The 20,558-nt window shown below is 38.3% G+C and overlaps 1 protein-coding gene across 3 annotated transcripts; it reads left to right on the forward strand.

Moving 5' to 3' along the window:
- The first annotated feature begins 12 nt into the window (after positions 1–12).
- Positions 13–17,083, forward strand: LOC104685054 (transmembrane protein 180-like). Of its 3 annotated transcripts, none has more exons than XM_039560022.1 (8): positions 261–356; positions 1,799–1,902; positions 3,493–3,671; positions 4,411–5,145; positions 8,115–8,269; positions 9,712–9,795; positions 10,838–10,981; positions 15,961–17,083. In XM_039560022.1, the coding sequence occupies exons 3-8, from the start codon at positions 3,519–3,521 to the stop codon at positions 16,091–16,093; spliced, it is 1,404 nt and encodes a 467-aa protein (XP_039415956.1). In that variant the 5' UTR covers positions 261–356; positions 1,799–1,902; positions 3,493–3,518; the 3' UTR covers positions 16,094–17,083. The 3 variants fall into 3 exon arrangements, with proteins under 3 accessions (XP_039415958.1, XP_039415956.1, XP_039415957.1); XM_039560023.1 differs by having other exon boundaries at positions 15,964–16,093; XM_039560024.1 differs by lacking the exons at positions 261–356; positions 1,799–1,902; positions 3,493–3,671 and adding an exon at positions 13–131.
- The last annotated feature ends 3,475 nt before the right edge of the window (positions 17,084–20,558 follow it).

Below are 20,558 nucleotides of genomic sequence, written 5' to 3' on the forward strand. Positions count from 1 at the left end.
CAGATCGAAAGGGCGCTAGACCAATCACAAGGTGAATTCATACCGAGTGGCCAATAAGAGCGAAGGGAGGGTGGGCCCGGGGGAGCCGTGCCCCGCCCCGCCGCGCGGTGCGCAGCCTCTCGGCAGAAGAGGTGGGTCGGTGCCTGTGGAAGGGGCGGTGGTCGTCGGCGCTCTGGGGCGTTGATGGCGGGGAGCGGTTGCTGAAGGTGTCTGCTGCGGCTCGTGGCGGAGCAGAACTGGCACGGCCCGGGATGGGGCAGGGCGACCTGGCGTAGGGAAAGCCGGGGCTCGTAGTTGCCCCGCGTTGGGAGCGCTGAGGGAGGACCCCGTGAGGAGGGACCCGGTGTGGTGCCCAGGTGCGAGTGGCCTCCCCGCCGGAGTGTGGGAGCGGAGGGCGGAGAGGGGAGCGTGCAGGGTCAGTCCGAAAAGGGCTGGCTCCCTCCGCTCACCTCGCTCGGGCGACCGCCGCTCGCTCTCGGCTGTCTTCCGCCCAAAGCGGAGGGAGCCGTGTTCCTGTCCGGGGACCTGCTGAGGAAAACGAGCGTAACTTCCCTGTTCTTAGCAGATGAGCCCTTCCAAAGGTGCAGTCGTGCGAGCTCCCCGAGCCCCCGGCTGGCGGGAGCGCAGCGCCGGGGCAGCCCCGCAGCGCGGGCCCGGCGAGCGGGCACCGCCGGTGCCACAGCCCGGCCGCCTCTGTGAGCAGCCCCTGAGCATTTCCCCTCAGTGCTACCCTCGGGACTAGCAGCGCGTTTATTCTGACTTCACTCTTAATGTGGTGCAAGTCACGTCAGAAGGATGAGGAAGATACGTGTGTCCAACCAGTCTGTCAGGGCTGTGGGCATGGCACAGCGGTTTGGGACCCAGAACGGCAGGGCAGGATGTCAGCTAGTGTGCCTCAGGCAACATTTGCTATTATCTCTTGGAATCCACTTTTCTTCTTTAGACTCGTGTTCTAGTTTCCTTTAGCAATTGTCATCCCGCTCTGGGAGAAACGCAGGTAATGTCACACTGCATCTCAGTGGCCCGAACAGCCTGTTCTTTTGGCCTCTGTGTATTAACACAGTTGTAACCACTAGACATTGCTGAAACCGATTTGCCTTCTGTGAGTCACAAAATGTGCACCCGTGCTTTTACGTACTCAATATAAAGGCTGACTATTAAGAGGGAGGGGATGCTCATGCATGATTTCATTGTAGTGCTATTAAAGGGAACATCTGGGGAAGGAAGTGTGGTACCTCAACTTCTAATTGAACCTATTCCATAAACAAGGTGCAGAACCAGATGTACCAATTAGGGTAGAGTTGTGTCAGGCCCTGCACAATTACAATTAGTCACGGTACCAGAGGCCAGTTTGTGCATTGTTAGAAGATTTTTGTTGATGAAATTTCAAATACCTTCTTTCAGATTTTCTGAACTGAGAGGGCCATTTTTATTTGTGTCAGAAGGAATCGAGTCAAACATGATTTGAGAAGTGACTGTTTGCTGGTAATGTTAGTGTGAAGCACTTTTATTCTTGGTGCTTATGGAATTTGAAGGAAATTAATGTCTCCCAATTCTCCATTTTGAAGACCTGTGTAGGGTGCTCCAGGTAGAAATAGAGGTGAAATATCTACCTTTCCAAAACCCTAATATCCACTATATAAATAATTTCATTAAGTATATTTGTGAAGGTTTGAAAAAGCAAATGTGACACTTGCTAATAATATACTGTCATGACTTTTACATTAATATCAAACTTATTTTTAAAAATAAATACTTCAGTTGGACATCTTTTCAATAACCTTTTTATGCATTGTAGGTTTCTCAGTAAAAGATTGTGAAACCAAACTTGCTGCAAAAATGCAAAATTTTGTCCCCTGAAAATGGAATTGTCTCTATGGCTGTAGAAAAACAAGTTTGAAGGTATATATCATGGTAATTCTCAAGTATTTAAAAAATCAGTCCTATTCTTAGAAATAAATTGGCTTTAATAAAAACAAATCCTAGGGTTCCAGTTGTTTGTCAGCTGGTTCTTTTTCTTAGCTATAGAATGAGGTTACCTACTCTTTGCATCTCGTTTCATATCACAGCACCTTACATATATGTGCAGAAGTGCATCCACACTTATTATTCTTCAAGATTCCATTTACCGTGTTGGGGGGTGGAAAAGCTGCCTGTTCCATCTTCCCCAGTCCCTACCTGATTTGTGGCTTTTGCGTGGTCCTCGCCTGGTGATTCGGAAGTTCCTCCCTTCCTGCACAGCAGCCTCTCTTCAGCCGCCTTGTAAACCACAGGAAGGCTGGAAACAGCCTTGGCTTTCATTTCCTGTTTCTTCCATGGTTATTTTTATGAGGAGTTCAGGGAACTGCTTATAGAGCTGCTGATCAAGCAGATATTCAGGCGCAGTATTTTGATGGATATATGAAAATTGCATTTAGGGTAAAACTGTTAATATGCAGAGGAGCAAAGTGTGAACTATTGACATAAAGCAGGTTGTAAAGCTCTGCATAGTAAGGCTAAAATTTGAACTTGAAGTATCCAAATTAATGGGAGACAGCTTCCTTCAACAGATGTAAAAATGAATAAAGTCTCAGTTAAAAACAGATACCTGGCAGTATTTTTGTATTGGGATTATAGAATCAAGTATGGTCAAGGACTACTGTTAGGTAGCTATTAAACAGCTTTAAAAAGTAGAGGTTTACTGGAGCTGGCTCTTTTCTTGGCATAGTTTACACCAAACATGCTAAGGTAATTGATGGAAAAGATCAGCATCTTAAAAATTCATTGTCTGAATTCATTGATAGATTAAAGAAATCTTTATTCTTGGGCTGAATCTCTGTTATTTGGGCATATGTAAAATGCTGTGTGTTACTTGCTGTGTTTTATTTACATGCAGTCTTCCATACCATGAAAATGTTAATTAAAAGATGTTTTGTTTCATGGTTTATTAGGTGAAAATACTGCTTCCATGACTTCTTAGCAATTAATATTTTAAAACAGAAGGGCAAAACTTGGTATTTGTTTTGAAATAAATACTCCCCTACCTGCACGCTGCATTTGACATTCATTGCAATGGAATACGTAAGGATATGAGTTGAGTCACTTTATTCCAACACAGTCCATAATTTTAAGAATATATAGCTAGCAAGAAAGATCTAAAATGTGTACAATTACTTCGAACTCTACACCAAGATGAGTGTTAGCAGTAGTAGGTTTTTAAGTGGAATCTATGTATCAGTTAGGAAGGGTTTCTTTTAAATTTTTGTCTACTTGTTCCATTGACTTTTAAGCACTGATTATACTTAGAAATGTCACCTAATAACTTCTTATTATTTTGGGCTCAGTGTCTAACAACTCAGTAAAATGTGTTTCTGATTTTAAAAAAAAAGGAAGAATGGGAAAATTTTCCTGTAAGAATCCATTTCTGCACCTCTGAAACAAGCAAATCCCCCATATTATTTTAATTTGGAAAATTATTCTACTGATTGTTGTAATTCTCTTTTGTAACTTGAGGAAGAAGAGGGCTGTACTCTTGGAAGATGAAGATCCTTTGGGGAATTCATGCTAATGCGCTGGCATATTCCATGACAACCTTAGGTGCTGGAATGATGAACAGTATTTTTAATTTCTACTACGTTAAGCTTTTCCTAAACCGATACAAAATTTCAGAAGCAGCATTTCATGAAGCACAGGTACTGAACAATGGAATAGTTTGATTACCATGTTGTGCTACGCAGCAGTGTTATTACAACAAAGTGATTCTTTTAATGACAGATTAATTTTGGAATCATTGCAGTTAATTAACAGTAAATTATCTTTGAATTTAGGTAATCCATAAGCAATGGAACGTACACATAAACCACATTATTTACAGTCTATAGAGTAAAAATCTCCAGACTTAATTGCTGAAAAGATTTTTACCTTTGATAGCTTGAAGTAATTTTCTAAACTGATCTTGCACCTCAGCTCCATAGATAAGTTTGACATTAGTGCTTTCCTATGGACTGTTTAAGTACTTAAATACTGCATTTATCCTGCGAGTCATTATCCACATGAGTAACTCTTGTTGTAAATGGTCTCCTGAAAGTAATGGGCCAGCTCATGTTTTGAATTAACTTGCTGTGAGAATAATATCTGAGCTTTGCAGGATGAAAGCCCAGATATATAAGGTTTTGCAAGAGTGAAGTCTTAGAGACAGTTCATTTCAGATGTAGTTGGTCACCTACCTACTTATTCATCTTATTTTTTCAAGATTTCTATAAGCCTATGAATACCAATAAGACATTGTTTTAGAGTCTGTTTTGACCTGAGTAGCTTTTCTATGTATTTATTTATTGTCTGAATAGAGATTTATTTTAAATAAATCTGTTGTGTTTGTGTAAACCTCTGTAGAAGAGTGACAGTAGTGACACATTCCCTTGCTCGTGGCAGGTTGTGTTTATGGTCTGGAATGCCATCAATGACCCCCTGTTTGGGTACATACAGGACAACTCCAAGCTGAGGTGCTGCGCAAGGCGCCAGTTCTCCATTCTGTACGGAGCCCCTTTGTATGGGCTGGCCTTCCTGCTGCCCTGGTTCCCCTGGGGGCACTACGAGGAGGGGGACTGGCTCAGTGGCCTGCACCTCGTCGTCTCGCTGTGCGCCTTCGACGCCTTGCTGACCTTCGTGCTCCTGGCGCAGTGCGCGCTCTTCGCCGAGAGCTCCACCCGGCACGAGAGCAGGCTCCAGCTCATCAAGTACAACCAAGTGGCAACGTTAATTGGGTCCACAAGTGTTCTCTTTTGTGGTCTCATCTCAGATAATATGGAAAACTTTGCCTATTTTCAGGCATTCACTGTTTTGATTGCAGCGTTAGCAACAGCTTGTATGTGTTGCACAGGTAAATACAGCACAAGTCAATATGAGCAGAGAGAAATCCATACAGAGAATGCTAATCTGGAAAACAGTGATGGAGCTTTCTCCTTGGCCTCAGTAGTTTCATTGACCAAACAGATCATGACAGAGAAGAACTTTTTATGTTTTGTAACAATGAACTTCTTCCAAGTCTTCCACCTAGCCTTCTACAACAATTTTATGATGATCTTTGCAGATAATCTTATTCCTAAGGATGTCCTTTCTTCCTCAGTAAGAAGTATCATGTATGGAGCAGGTTTTATTTGTCCTCAGGTAGGCAGTCATACTTTTTTATTTCTAAGTATGAAAACCTGGTGTTTTAATAGTTCACAGAATCCATTTAACGCTTGAAAAAATGGTGTATTTGGCATAAGGCATTGGCCAAAATGAGTAATAAATCTCACTCCCCAATGCTCTAGAAAAAGAAAGTACGTCTGTGCAGGCTGATCAAATGTAAGAGGTAGAGAGAGCAGACAGGCAGGCTGGTAGAGTATCTGTTTAAAACAATGTGAGACATGAGTAGGCAAGGAATAAATGTTTCATATCCTACAGTGCTTATAATACCTAAGCGTAAAGGAATGAAAAACATGGCCAAGATAAAACATTTCTAAAAGCAACATCTACAGAATTCTGAATTCTTTTTTTCTTTGTTTTGTTTTGTAATATTGTATATTACTAATGAAAGGCTGAGCTCTTCTTCAGGAAGTTTCTGAAATAAGCTGCACAAAATACCAGAAAAAATTATAAGGTATTAAAAGCATTGTTGAAATATGTGGTATCTCAGCCATGGAAACCAAACAAAACTCTAAACAGCTGCTTTTGGAGAATAATACATTTATTTTGTTGTTTGATCTCTTGCTCAGAAATATTCATGGGGGAGAGAGACATACCTTTAAGAGCCCAGTCAGGGATGGGGGGAGGAGTGATGAACTGAAAAGAGAAAGAGAACCCTAAAGAGTAATATGTGACAACAAGAAAAGCAGCAAAAATATACCCCACAGAATGTGAACATATGTGTCTGCAGTAAACAAAATATTCCTCTGTTCATTGCCTTCTAGCTTCTTTCTCTAGATCTTTTAGAACTTTGTCTGTGTTTACTTGTTAAATGTTGAAAGTCAGGATACTCAAAATCTGACTATCCTGACATTCATCATAGGTGCTGATGGTGTTCAGAATTTCTCAGAATCAGGCTGCTACATTCATTAAATTGTAATGGGTTTTGATAAGTAGTATCTATAAGAAGATAAATGCAATTGCAACTGGAATTCACGGCTCAATTTCAGTTCCCATTTTGGCTTTTGCATGTAAAACATACAGATCCTGAATGTACCTTCTGTTCCATAACTCCTAACTATCTTTAATTCCATAACTCCTAACTGTCTTTAATTTCAGCTTTTGTTCTTACCACAGGTTTAATGGTTTTGGGTTTTTTTCCCCTGTAGCTCAGACTATGATAATGAACTTAGAAAGATAATGAACTTTGATTAAATTAGATAATGAACTCTGGAAATAAATGAGAAGCTACAGAAGTTAGGAAAGCTTAAATAATTTTACATTTAATATGTAGCAATCACTTTTATTGATAAAATCAGTGTGACAGTGTGAAAAGAACAATCTTTCAGAAAATGAGTCTCTCTCTGCTCCCCAGAGACTCTTTGTCTACAAGGTCACTGAACCGTTGAGGGTTTGCCGTGACCTTATTTTTCTCAGGTTTTGTCCCTTTGAGCTCAAGATATAATAAGAGAATTCTCTGATGGCAGTGTCCTGAACTTCACTTACTGGAAAAACACCCGACCCTTGTAAAATAAAGCTCCTTTTTATGAACTCTGCTTCAGTGGCCTCTGCTAAACTAGAATTCAGCTTCTGATTTAGGTTCCTTTTAGTAGTGGATGTGAGGAATACAACTTGCCCACAAGGAAAATGTTGCTGTTACACAGGCAAACAACTTTTAATTTGCATCATTGTTAGTATTTTCCTTACAAAGTCTTAGAGATGTGCAAGTAGTGAGGAATTTTCTAAGTCATAAGTACTTCCTGAGACAGGGTTATTTTGCAATTACAGGGAGACAGGAACATGATGTTTACAATAGCAGGCATTAATGATCCCTTAGTATTTCTAGTGGGGGCACTTTTCAGCAAAATCCCTGAAAACAGCCAGGAGCAAAGAGTATGCTTTAATCTTATAACAAGATGTTTTTCTTATACCAACTTTCCAGATTTGTTTTACCTCCCTGATCAAGTAGAAATCTTGAGCTTTTTTACAATAGCATTTGCCATGGTAATCTTTGTCTGACTGTAGCATCCTGGTTTTATTTGTTATGTTGAAAAAGCACTTCAATGTGGCAACAATTGTACAAGGAAAATTCTTTCCTGTTCTTCATCTGAATATTACACAGTTCATCTCTGTAACACAGAAGAGAGGAGAAAACCTGTATCTTTATACAGTTTGTGTATTTGTGACAGAGATGAGGACCGTGTAGATGGTGACAAAGGCCCATATAATAAAAAGATACAATTCATTACAGAATGTCCTATTGGAAGTGGAAAGTGAGGAACAATGTAGAAGAACTTAGTTTGTTAATACTATAGTCAGCACATAATATCATTTTCATGAGTTTGCCAGTCACTCGATTCTCAGAATCTACTTTTTGCCAAGATTGGCAAAATTAAAACCCAGCCATGCACAAGCACTGGCTTCTGCCTTCCTCTGCTTGCTAGTAAAGCCTCTCACTTGCTTAGTTGAAGCTGTCTTGGTGAGCTTGCTTTGCCAACTTAAAAATCGTGCTTGATTTCTAGAAATGTCAATGAAAATAGTAATATTAATGAAAAAGCAATTACTGAAAATATTTCTTGTCAGCAGTTGAATGGCAAGATGCTTGATTTACAGTTATCATACTGCAAAGCTAATACTTTCAGGGATATCAAAAGTAAAGATCATGAGCATTAAATATTAGTTAGGCACTGTGGGAAACAGTATTTCCCTCAGGATATGGCAGTTCTCAGCTGGCTAGTTTTTGAGTGAAAGGAGACTACCTGGTAGAGGTAGCATAGAAGGAGCCAGTAGACAGTTTCTTTGTTCAATTTCTATTTTTTTATTTTGTTGAACTTCTTAGAAAGGGTTGTTGGTCAGGTTTTTTTCTTTAAAGGCTATTAATAATTTATGTCTGGCCCATGTTTTATAGCTCTCCTAATGCTGAGACACTGTATCTTTTCATCCTGTATGTGTATATATTGTCTTTTCAGTGCCTTGTTCTTCTCAGTCATGCTTCGTTGAAGAAGTTTGGTTATTACAGAATCATCTTGTTTTCCTTTTACTATGAAGGAGTAGCTGCTGCTGTCATGTGTCTTCTAGGGCAAGAACACTATTACCTGTTGGCATTTTATGTCACAACAAACATGTAAGTAAATACACTCCCCTGTTCATAGACACAGCTGAAATATTTCTAACAGACCAGACACTTGATTTCATTACCATGAAGATTCTGCCTCTGCTTTCATGGTTTTCATTCTGTTTCACTTGTCAGAAAAGTTGAAACTCCAGATAACAGCTTTTTTCCCCCAGCTTTTATTTTATTTTGTTTCAGCTTTTAATTTATGCTTAGAAAAGAAAAGCTTTAAAATACAGAGGAATTACGTTTTGCAGCCACATGCCTTCAGTCACTTTAACCTGAGATTCAAGGGAAGGAGAATCTCATATTTTCCACTAGACATGGAAGAGCTCAGCAGAGGAACTCCCCAGAGTCAGTTTGCTCGAAAGCTCAGACCTCACCCTGTATTGCAGGACCACTTGTGTGCTGCACTGCAGACAAATCTGGGTAACTCAGGTGTCTCTTGGGTAACCAGCACTGAGTCACATTTCCACTGGTGCTCAGTAGTAAGATGCCAAGAAGTAGTATTTTCACATAAGCATATAATGATACATGGGAATCTTATTTAAAGAACTGTTTGTATCAGAATAGTGTTACAGCAGTTTGTTTTTATTTCCTCATGTTCTTTTTCATTGCTGTCTTTCTACATGTTCTTTCCTGCCCTCCTTTTCTTTCTCTTTCTCTCCCCACCCTGTTTTCATTTTTATTTTCAGTATTGCAGTCATGGGCTACTCTAACACTGAATTGTGTGAACAATAAATTGAATTTCATTATCTGCATGTTTTAAATGATGAAGATGTATTTTGATTTCTCCAAGAAAAAAAATCTAAGGTACCTAAAGACTGTATGTTTAAAGTGCTAGTTGTTCAAAGTATCTTGTTAGTAAAAGCTCATCACACCCAAAATTTAATAAGACACAGAAATTGTAATACTTGAGTTTGTTTCATTTAGCTATTTGTTAAGAATCAGCTTTTTTATGTGTGTGTTTAAATGCATATCTATATACAGCTATATACACTGTAAATACATATATAGGAATGCATGTAAGCTATTCTTTCTAATTCTTCCATCTTGAAGTTTATCTTCCATGTGATCATGTCTTTTCCAGATTCAAGAGCAAATCTTCAGTTTCTCCTTTTTCTGAGGTGTTTCTTTTCTCCTGATCATTTTAAATGACATTTACTGATAATGTAAATTTATTGTGAAAGTGTTCATGACCTTATACACCAATGTCCAGGAAAAAAAAGCAGGAAACCCCCCACTTTTAGGTTTGCATCTTGATCTCTACTTCTCAACTAAGAACAGATCTAGCAATGCTTTCAGATAGATCACCAAGTTTTAAAGAACATCTCAGCTTTGTGTGTTTGCAGAATATCAATGTTGATGTGTTTGTGTTAGAATGTCAGTTACAATTTCATTATGAAAGTGAATATAAGAACTATGAACATCTTCAATATTTTGTTTTTCTTCAGGGTAATTGTGCAAGCTTCATTTAGCTTGTTCAATTTGCCTTTGGCAGATATTGTTGATGCAGATTTAATAAAGCACAAGAGGAGGTATGTCAGTCTGGTTTTTTTTACACATGCTGTTTGCCTTGTTCCCCTTTGGTAATAAATTATGTCAAAGTAAAGACAGTAAATGATCTGGGGTCCTTGATACAGAAGCACTTTTTGGGAGAGCAACTTAGCATAAGTAACGATCAGAACTTTACTCAAGTTTCCTGCAGTTACTTCAGTAGAGTCACTTAGATTATTAGGTCATCTCTAGTTTTTATCATTCTATAATATAAGCCAAGTCCTTCCAATTTTTGTGGCTTTATTTTTGTTAGCTTCAATTGAATTATTTTGTAACTCGATGCATCTATAATCATGTATGAATTTTCTGAATAAGGCCTTTTTAAGATGGAAAAGGTGTTAAGAAAGCTTTGCCTATGCTAGCTAAAGTGCAAAGTTCAAAGTGTAACTGGTTCCATTATCTCCCTGAAATAAAAGTGATAAAACCTGCTGCAGAATAGCATATTGCAACTCACTGATCTTTTGGATTTTTATCAAAGTGCACATAACTTCCTGTTGGTTCCATCAGTGGTTATGTAAGTGCAGGTTCAGCCCTGTTAAAGAACTTGCCCCTCAAAGGGGAGATCTGTTGCTTTCATGAGGAAAAATTTGCCTCGTTTTCTGGCCTATGCATGCAAAATCTTAAGTTGTAATTAATTCTCCATGCACTGTTCAGTCTAATTTAACTTCAGTAATTACTCAAAGTGCACAAAGCTGAATTTGAGTACTAGTCACTTCAGAACTGGGGCCAAGCTCTGTGTGTGTATATATATGTGTGCATATATATATATTTTTTTTTTTTAATATATATATATATATATATGCACCCCTCAGAGGTTTGTAACCTTTAATTTCCAAATGAATTCAAATTTCATTGTGCTAATAGATCTGTTTGCTATAATGTGTGAACTAGATAAAGCTAAGGGTCATGATTTTTAGCATTTGCATATTAACAGGATTTCAAGCTTTTTAAAATCACGATTGTAATTAATACACTAATAAGTTTGTGTTGTGCATTAATTTGGTTTTTCCCCAAATATTTTAGATTACCACTTTCCTCTATGGTTTTTGGTACCAATGCTTTATTTACCAAGCCTGCCCAATCTTTGGCTCCAATGGTTGTGGTTACAATACTAAATCATTATGGATATTACAACTTGAATAATGTACCTGGTCATCCTGATATAAGGTGAGTTCAAAAGAGATGCTTTAAATCTTAGAAAATAATGTGAAATGCTCTGTAATCTAAAAGGCAAATTGATCAGCAATTAGTTTGCATCAACTGAACTTCAAAAACATACACACTTTAAAAATACTTATCAGTTGTTTTTGTCTGTGTAGAAGTACAAATGTTTTTTAAAGAGTAAATCATTTATTAAACAATATACATGAGGGTATCTGCCTAATTTTGGAAAGCAAAGTAGATGACCAGCTCCTGGTTTTTTGCAAAAAATTTAAAAAAAAAGTTTGAGATCACCTAGTAGCTCTTATTAAGATCCATGTTGTCCTGGCTTCTGCATTTTGTTTACCTCATAAACCTACTTCCTTAAATATATAATATACAATGTTAATAAGATCCATTTTTTGATTGAGAGAAAGCAGTATGGTCACTGGAGGGAGGGAATTTGCCTCGAGTAGGAGTGTATAATCTTGGCTCCAATACTGCTTACCATTCTAATGCTAATGATTTCATTGCAGTCCCTGGAGACCTTAATACAGCATAAAGCTGTGGTTGCTGGTTAGTTGGACATGTGTGGGCTTTTATAAAAACAAATTAATGGGGAATAACCACACTGAAAGGGTCACAGGCTGTATTTATGACCCATCAGGAGGAAGTGGCAACGTAAGGAACAACTGAAGTCAGGGCTAAACGGAAAAATCCTGATTAGGATTTACTTGAGGGAACAACATGAATATCCTGAGAACTACATAGCTCTCCTAAATTTTTAGTAAAAACCTCAAGAAATAGGGAAACACAATTGTATATGAACTTTTGTGGAGATAGCTCCTGAGGGAGAAAGCTCTGCTTATGTGTCACCTAAGGTTAGGAGAACATTTTGTATTTGAGGAATTTTCTAAAAAAATATGTGAGGACAAGCATGACATAAAAGAACAACAGGTGGTCTTCAGAAATGCATCCAGACAGAAGCAAAGGCAGCTTAAGTTTGAGGCTGTGTGTGAGAACAGCTTGTTTTAATGCATTCTGTAGATAGCCAGTGAGATGATGTGAAGAGGACATGAACCTCATTATAATGTCAAATAAGATGAATGATTTTTGCGGAAGAGCGGTAGGTTGAACTGGATGTGGATATGAGAGGGCTGAATATATTCATCTTGATGATTCAGAGAAATTCAGATTTGAAACATAAAAACTGCAGTTCTGATCCCTTTCAATCAGAGAAATGATCCCTTTGTGGATGGATTTTAAATCACAGTAGTCATGAATCTTTTTTCCCTGGTAAGTAGCCCCTGGACTATAGCAACAATAAATTTATTATATACAGATTTGAAATACTTGGAATGCTCAACCTGTAAAATCTGTTTGTTCACTTGAGTCATGCTGAAATTTTGTTTATTTCACTAGGGCCAGGAACAGCATAAAACTTACAAAGCTGAGATAAGTGAATCAGAGCACCTGAAATATATTATTTAGTATTTCTTTTGCCCATCCTTTCAAAAAATAATTTCTTAGATATGAAGCAGTTTGCCTGTTTTTCCTGTATATGTAGTGTGTGAATGGGATGTCCTTTGCTTGCAGATGGAGTACAGGGTTGATACACAATCCACCAAGACCAGAAAACTCAAAAGTTGTTTCTAGGGAGTCAGTTTGCCCTTGGCAATGTACTCAGACCATTGACTGAGCTAAAATCACTTATATATATTAAAAACCTATTGGCTGATCTTGTATTTCAGCCATAGGCAGACAGTTAAAATACTCTTGCACTAGGACAAAGTTGTTCGGGGACAAACAGAAATTAAATACAAGAGATTGTTTAAAATAGGCTCAAACTGTTTTGGGGGGGAAAAAGCATTTCACACATGTGAATTGCAGAAAATGAAGTATTATGAGCCATGCCAATACAATCTCAGCTCTGTTGTTCCTCCTTCTCCAAAGCTGGCAATATCTATTAAGTGTTTAGGAAAGCATTTGCTTTATTAGGTGTAGTGGCAGTGATTTGTGAAGATTGTACAGAGGACCCTTACTCTGCGTTAACAAAATGTTTGGGCCCTGAATAAATATGTCTTAAGAGTTTCCAGCAATGTTGTTTACTGGGAGAAGGCAGAATATGCAGTCTATACACTGTTTGCTGTGTTCTAAGTTATTTTTTAGTAACTTACTTTATTAATAATTATTACTTTTTCTTGAACTGAAAGTTAAACCGTAGCAACAATGATGGAGCAGCTAATCCTGGAAACCTCCAGGCACAGTAAGGACAATAAAATCATCAGTAATAGCCAGCATGGCTCCACCAAGGGGAAGTGATGCTTGACCAACTCGATAAACTTCCACAGTTAAATGACTTGCCTGGTGGGCAGGGGAAGGCAGTGGATATTGCCTGTCTGGGCTGCATTCCTTAATCACCAGGATGATGGGGCAGGATGGACCCTCAGGAAGTCTGGGGATGACGCAAAGCTGGGGCTGTTGCAGGTACACAGAGGGTCACACCACCATCCCAGGGCATCTCAGCAAGCTGGAGAAATGGGCTGGAATGGTACCTGGGGCTGCGTTAGACAAAGTACTGCCAGCAGCTCACAGGGGATCCTTCCCCTCTGCTCACACATTGTGCCACGTCCTTAGGAAATGTGGTCACTACACAGAAGTTCAGCACTTTGTCAGGGAAAGTGTTTTTTAATATCCTTAAAATTTGAGCAGTACTTTGCAGAATGGGGTGTCTTGATTATTCCTTTCTTCCATCATCATAGCAAAGCAGTACCTGCCCTGTATGGCTTGAGATGGTTTTTGTTCTTGTTTGGTTTTTTTTTAGTTTGGCTTGATTCTTTTTATTCTTTGCTACAGAAAAAATGCCTAGTTTAAAACCTCCCTCTTCTGGAGAGCCACTGCAACTACCAGCAGCTTCTCTTGAAAGTGCTTTTCAAATTCATTCTTCAGAACGAAGTTACTTGGCAGCAACTCTTCATTATTTATTGAAGGCACTTTAAACTGTTAATGCTTTCATATTGAATTACTGAACTACATGACATTCTGTTCAGAGGGATTTTAGGGCTCTTTAGGGAAACATTGTATGTTTTATTCCTGTGTGTGCAAAAAGAAACATAGATGTGGAAATTTCTGAAGGTACTTGTACAGCTGTAATCATGATAAAATCCAAGCTCTGCTCTTGATTTATTCCAGTCCCTTAATGAAATATTTCACCATTCCTTGTTTCGTGTATTATAGGTATTTTTTCATAATTCTTGCAATAACTTAAGGTTTTACAGTACAATAGGTAATGTTATTTTCTTAAATCAGCATTGTTCCAGTGAACAATTAGGATTGCAGAGTATGAGTAACTTTGCAGATGCTCTTTGTGTAAAGACAGAATAATGTTAGTACTGAAAGCTGCAATCCTCTTTAGTGTGCACAACAGGCCAAATGCAAGCCCCAGCATCCTGTTAACTGTGTCTGAGTCCTGTTCTCATCATTAGGTGGTTAAGTAATGTGTCTGTGGCCTCCCTGCTGGCACTGCTCCTGCAGTCCCTGGGGGCAGTTGTGCCAGAGCTGTGCATGATGTGGGCTCCTTCCCTTGTAGGTGCACTGGAAATGCATTTGGATAGAGGCCAGTAAACAACTCCAAATGGTAAATTATTGTCACTGCCAATAAACATTGGCTATGGACCAGTGGCCTGCTAGTGAACACTTCCAGTCATAAATGCAATTGCCTGAGTGATTAAGTGATTCGCTTGTGAGCCTGTGGGCTTTTGTTTTCTTATGTAGCATTAGCATGTACATGACTTGAGATAAACTGTGCTCGTTTATGAGCCTGTGTCTGCACTAAGGACGGGATCTGGGCTGTGTTGGAGGTTGCAAACATTTTTTCTGTTAAATCGAGTGAGACATGAGTTGATTCTTTCATGATTCAGAGGAGCTTTTAGGTTTTACTCAAAAACCTGCTTGAGGTTTGGGGGTTTTTTCACAGATTTCAGGTTTTTTGGATCATGTCCATAGCTGTTCTGTGAGTCTCTTATCTCATCCCTGAATGCTAAGGAAAAAAATTAGAAAATAACATAAACTGCCTCATGGAGAGAAAGTTCACTTAGGGGCTGTTTCTCAGCTTGAGTTGACTTTCCTGATATTTAAGTAATTAGAATCCCATAATTAACAAAATGCAAGTAGATAATGATTCCAGCTACTAGATGAATGCCAAAATGCATGCTTTGAGCTGTCAGAAACCATACTGCTCATAAAAGGGAGCTCATTTAATTCCTGTATTTTCTTTTTTGATTCATATTTGCTGATGCTTTTATTTCTTTTTCATTAGAGAAGATTTACATGAGGAAATGCCATGCATTCATTAGAAAAAATGAAAATGAATGTTAATTTCACATGTATTCTTTTTATGGCTTATATTATCTTGTAATCATTTGTTAAAACGAAATAAAATAAGGCTTGATATTTCAAACAGCCCTTGAAACCACACCTGAATTTTGTGCAATTATCATAACTTCTATCTAGCACTCAGCAGCTAAAACAACACACTATGTGGATAGTTAGTAGCACAGATTTCAACTTTAATAAATGAATTTCATGTTAAAATGTTTGCTTCCATTTTCTGCTTTTCTTTCTCTTCCAGATTTTTCAGTCTTACTAAAGCTTTTCAGATGCTCTGTTCTATAATTGGATGAAATTTGCTTAAATTGATTTCTGTATTACATAATGCAGATGAGCAGGAAAGTAGTGAGCAGGATTTCTTAGATTGCCTACAGTGTATTAAAATTAACTCTTTGTGTGCTAATTGTCTGAATTCCTCCCAGCTAGAGAAAGCAACGTAAAATACATATTCGTATGCAGAATTAGAAAATACACAAGATACTTATATTTCTTTTATTTAGAATTGACGGTACAGTAGCATGTCTCTGTGTATATAATGGGAATGCTTTAAAAATAACTTGTTTAGTGACCATGGATGTTAATCTTCACACTGAAAGCTGTGTTCTCATTTGTTTCAGCAGGTCTTTTTTAGATCTCCACGATGCCATGTTCTACCTGGTGTGTCTGGTTCCACTCTGCATTGCAGTCCTGCAGATCCTGACCTGGACTCCCTTTTCCATCCAGAACAGCCACGTGGCAGCTCTACACTGAATATGCACCCAGTGGTCGGTGCATCTCCTGCTGAACCACAGAAGAGTTCAGTAAGTGTTTCATGTGAGAAAGCAAAATTGCAAGCTGAAACACAGTTTGAGCTGTTTCAGGAGGGCTGCATTTGCAGTCTCTGTAGGCTCTAAGTCACATCAGCCCTAATGCTGAGCCTACACAGAGTTTTCCTAGTTCGGTTGCTTTCCATTAATAGGTTTTATCCTTAATTACTTTATTTAAAGTAATTTCTGGTATATAATGACTCCTAATAACTCATTTGAAGAAAGGATATGGCAGATCAGGGAAAGGAATCCCAACCCAGCACCTGGAATTCCAGGGAACTGTATTTTCTTAAGCTTACTGGTGGATTAATTTCGCCATACTGATAAAATGGCAGATCTCTGAAGTTAATCTGGAAGATCCTGGTGGACATCCCTCATGGATGGCAGGGAGATGAAGAGAAAAATTTAGATGGTGTCTAGCTGGCCAGTCTCAAGACAAATCTGACAGCTGCCACAGGAAGTGCCAAGAGTAATTAACTACCCTGTGAAAGTCTGTGTAAGGCTAAAGAAGAAAAAGATTAAAATGCTGTTCAGTGTTGCTGAATATGGAAAAAGCTCCATAAGTCCTCACTGGCTTTCTGAGTGTCTCTGGTTGGTGGAAGGTCAGTGCAGTTTTCTGGCTTTAATGGGAAAATAGTTTTGAAGGTATCATATTGTTAGTGCTTCCTACAGAATGTCATTGTGGCAAGGAGAGCATTAGTCTGTGGCTCTTGGACAAATCTAAGCACACACAGTTACTAAACCAAGCTCTACCTGTTCAGTGGTGTTATGTTGGCAAACTCATTTGGTGTGTGACAATTGAAGTTGATTTCTGAATCATCAAGTTATAAGTTAGTTAATTTCTAATTCATTCCTACCAGAATGTATTCAGTCAACCTTTTAAATGGATCCTGTGATTTTTATAAAATAAAGGGTTTTGACAAAATTTCAGAAACGTGGAGTCCTCTCTTCATTTCACATGTTGTAATGATAAGACATTAGCATGTTTACAGTACTCCCATTCAATCAATATTATTCTTCCTTCAGTATATTCACGGTGTAATTGTGCCATGATAATACCTTTAGCATAATATAATCACTGCATTTTTGTATTTTGTTTTGCCTGGGCAAACACAGTTTTAGTAGCACCTTTCTTAGGGAGTGCCACTTGAAAGTACAAGAGCATTGTGCAGATTCCAGTTCTAAAGGGCTGGGCCAGCTTATTTTCAAGGCTCTACATTTACTGTGACAGGGAACTTGGAAAAGAAAGGAGTGTGAGAAATGGCTCTGCATTTTGGTGGACACTAGCATAATTTAACGAAGATGTTTGAGATTTGAAATACCAGAGTTGAAAAAAACATTCATTTGTGCCTGATTTTTTACATTTGCAGAGTAGAAATAACATATTTCCTTACCTTTTTTGAAGTCTGAAGTGCTTTCAAGGCGATGCGTGAAAAAGTGGGAGAGCATCATTAAATATTTAGAAATCCAAATGAATCCTTTGATAGGAATATGAAGATTTATGTTAAAATGCAAGAAGCCAGAACTGTGGTGAAGTTTGAAGTTGTGTTATCTGGTTTTTATCTGTCTTGTCAGAGATAGTGTTGCCCATTTGCATTGTGCATGCTAACAGCATTATGTACACATACAGCATCACTTGTGTAAATACTCTGTGGATAGGTAAATGCAAATACCAGAGCAGATATGGCCTGTGTTTAGGTTTTGAATTTGAAAAGATTTCCCGCATTATATGAATTTATTTTGTGTCTGAAAGGCAGGAGCAAAAAGGAATTTAAGTTAATATAATCTTTGATTCATTATATGAAACAGTCTTCTCCCTGAAGGTTCCTTTAAAATGGTAGTCAAGTAAAATAGTCTCTTTTTTCTTTACTGTTTCTGTATTTCCTAAATTTCCCATGTTCGTTCCATCCTCATAGAATATATATTTTAACATCTACAATAATATAATGTTACTGTACTGCAAATAGGCTTTGTTAGGTGACTGTGTTAGTTATTTCTAATATTAAGTTATTAGAATATAGTGTACAACTGGAAGAGTATCGTGCTATACAACAGGAAATCTAATAAGTGGTTTTAAGAGTCAAAATTACATCAAGAATTCTTTGAAATCATCAGAAATATTTTTTCTGGAAAATGTCTGGTAAAGTTACCATAAATTTGCTGAAATAAGAAAGGAGTGAGGAGTGATATGACTCAATGCACAGTTTGAATAGCCTCTACAAACTGCTGCATCTCTAGAATTCAGATAGGAAAAGTACATAATCAAAGATTGCTAAGCAAGACACCCTGAAGATAGGAGACATTAACTATAGAATAAACCAGTTTAGAAAAAAAAACTGAGAAAGACAATACAATTTATTTAAGGTGTAAAATACTAATAATTTTCCTAATTTATTATGCATTATCCTCCCATTTGTCTGTCCTATTTCCCTTGCTATAAGGGCAGGAGAAATGTCTTTCAGAGCATCAATAGTCAATCCCAAAGAGGACTGGAAAAGTGCTTTAAATTTGGGTGGTGGTGTTCCTACGGGAGTAGAAGGTTGGCACTGTGCTGTGACTGACATTGCTTATTCTCCATTTCTCTGTCACCCACTAAACTTTGTTATCTTCTGCTAAACCTACACGATTGGTTTTGGCTGTGAATCAAGTAGGATGATCAAAGGCAAAAGTTCAGTGTCTTGCAACAGCTGGTTTCCCTGCTTTCTCTCCTTATTAGCCAACAGTATCTGAGCTTGAACTCCCACTGCTGGAAAAATGCCTCAGTCTAATCTTGATAATTTAAGAGTGTCTGAAATAGTCTCATAACTGATAAAGAGGCTGTGTGTGTATAGTATAAAATATGAAATGCTGTGGTAGGTTCAGAGGAGGAGAAATGTGATGCTTGAATCCATTCTTAAGAGTTTCTCTATAAATTCTGAGAATATGGAACTTAATACACTGAATGAATTTTATTTATTGAAAATCAGTAAGTAGAAGTGTCTGCTAGGCTTAAAAGGATGTTGCCTAATACACACTAAAGAATGTTAGTCTAATATAGTAGTAATAAAAGATATGGTCAGTGATAGAGTGAAAATACTGAAGAAATGACAACAAAGCATATTTAATTTTAAGTGGGTAAATGTGATGTTTTGTGGAGCTTACAGGCCTACCTCTATTCTGGTCTTGTACAAAATGACCTTCCCAGTCTCCTGCTGCCCTGCTTTTGGAACTGCTCTGTAATTCAGGAGCGTACTGTGTTGACATGGCTAGTAGGGATGTTTACATTTGAATACAGTTCTACAGCCTAATGGGTGCTGTCAGGAAAGACAAGCAGGAAGGGGAAGGAACACTTAAGATAAGCCACATCTCCACAAGTACTTCTAGGCACTTCTTTGCAGAATTAATCGAGCTTGGGGAAAAAGCTCAGTAGTCCACACGAAGGCAAAAGAATTCCAGCTGGTTTTGTAAAGGAACATACAGCTGAGACTGGGGGGAGTTGTTTGAAGGCTCTAGACAGACCCACAACCTTTGGGGGAGAGGATTTTAGATACCTGTGTTTACCTTAAAGATCTCTTTCTGGTAATCCCTTTCCAGCTAATGTTTAAATAATAAAAGGGAAAGTTGTTTTATCATTGTGTTTTATTGGGAAAATTGAGGATTCACATCGCAGACTACACGAGGCTGTGCAGGCAGCCCTGCCACCGAGCCTGCTCCAGAGGCCAGGCTCCTTGGGATCACCACAAAGCAGCAAGGGCTGTGTTAAACACACCCTTGGGTGTGTTTGGGACCTTTAAGACTCCAGGGATTCAACTGATTATAGAAATTTTCCATCAAGACAAAGAAAAACCACCATCCAAATAGTGCAGCAGAAAGTAGAAGAGAAGTGATGCCATTATTTCTGGAAATCCTCTCCCAGCACACGAACTGCTTTGAATGACAAAGCAATGCACTTACCCCAAAAATGGTTTGCTCAGATTGTCCAGCAGTTGGTTACAACTCCACCAGCTTATGTGCAAATGACTATACATCAAAATTATTACCTAAATATGCATGAATAGCGAGTTCTTTATAGCTTGTCAAGAGAAAAATATGCTGAGTATACAACTACTGCATCAGAATATTAATGACAAATGTAACACTGGGTAGGAATTTTGAAAAATCTCACTAAAACACACCCAGGTTGTATGCTAACAATGCAAAGACAAAAGCTAGCAAAGTTCTTAATTTATTTGGCATGCAAGCAATTATCTGTATTTTTTATGTGATAAAACCAAGATATGTTTCCCTGTGAACATGTAACTAACCTGAAGCAATTTTATTTATTGGTTTGTAACATTGTCAGCAGATGTCTGTTTAAAAAGCAGCTTTTGTCCTTTTGGATTTTGATTACGAAGTTATTTTACTCCTGGAAGGAAAAAAATAAAACTACT

This window comes from Corvus cornix, chromosome 14 (genome assembly GCF_000738735.6).
Source record: "Corvus cornix cornix isolate S_Up_H32 chromosome 14, ASM73873v5, whole genome shotgun sequence".
Classification (NCBI taxonomy): Eukaryota; Metazoa; Chordata; class Aves; order Passeriformes; family Corvidae; genus Corvus; species Corvus cornix.

Excerpts from the sequence above, each read along its gene's own strand:
- LOC104685054 (XM_039560022.1), top strand. The coding sequence starts at position 3,519 with ATGAAGATCCTTTGGGGAATTCATGCTAATGCGCTGGCATATTCCATG. Across the intron at positions 3,672-4,410 it reads CAGCATTTCATGAAGCACAG|GTTGTGTTTATGGTCTGGAA; the intron begins GTACTGAACAAT and ends TGCTCGTGGCAG. Across the intron at positions 5,146-8,114 it reads CAGGTTTTATTTGTCCTCAG|TGCCTTGTTCTTCTCAGTCA; the intron begins GTAGGCAGTCAT and ends TTGTCTTTTCAG.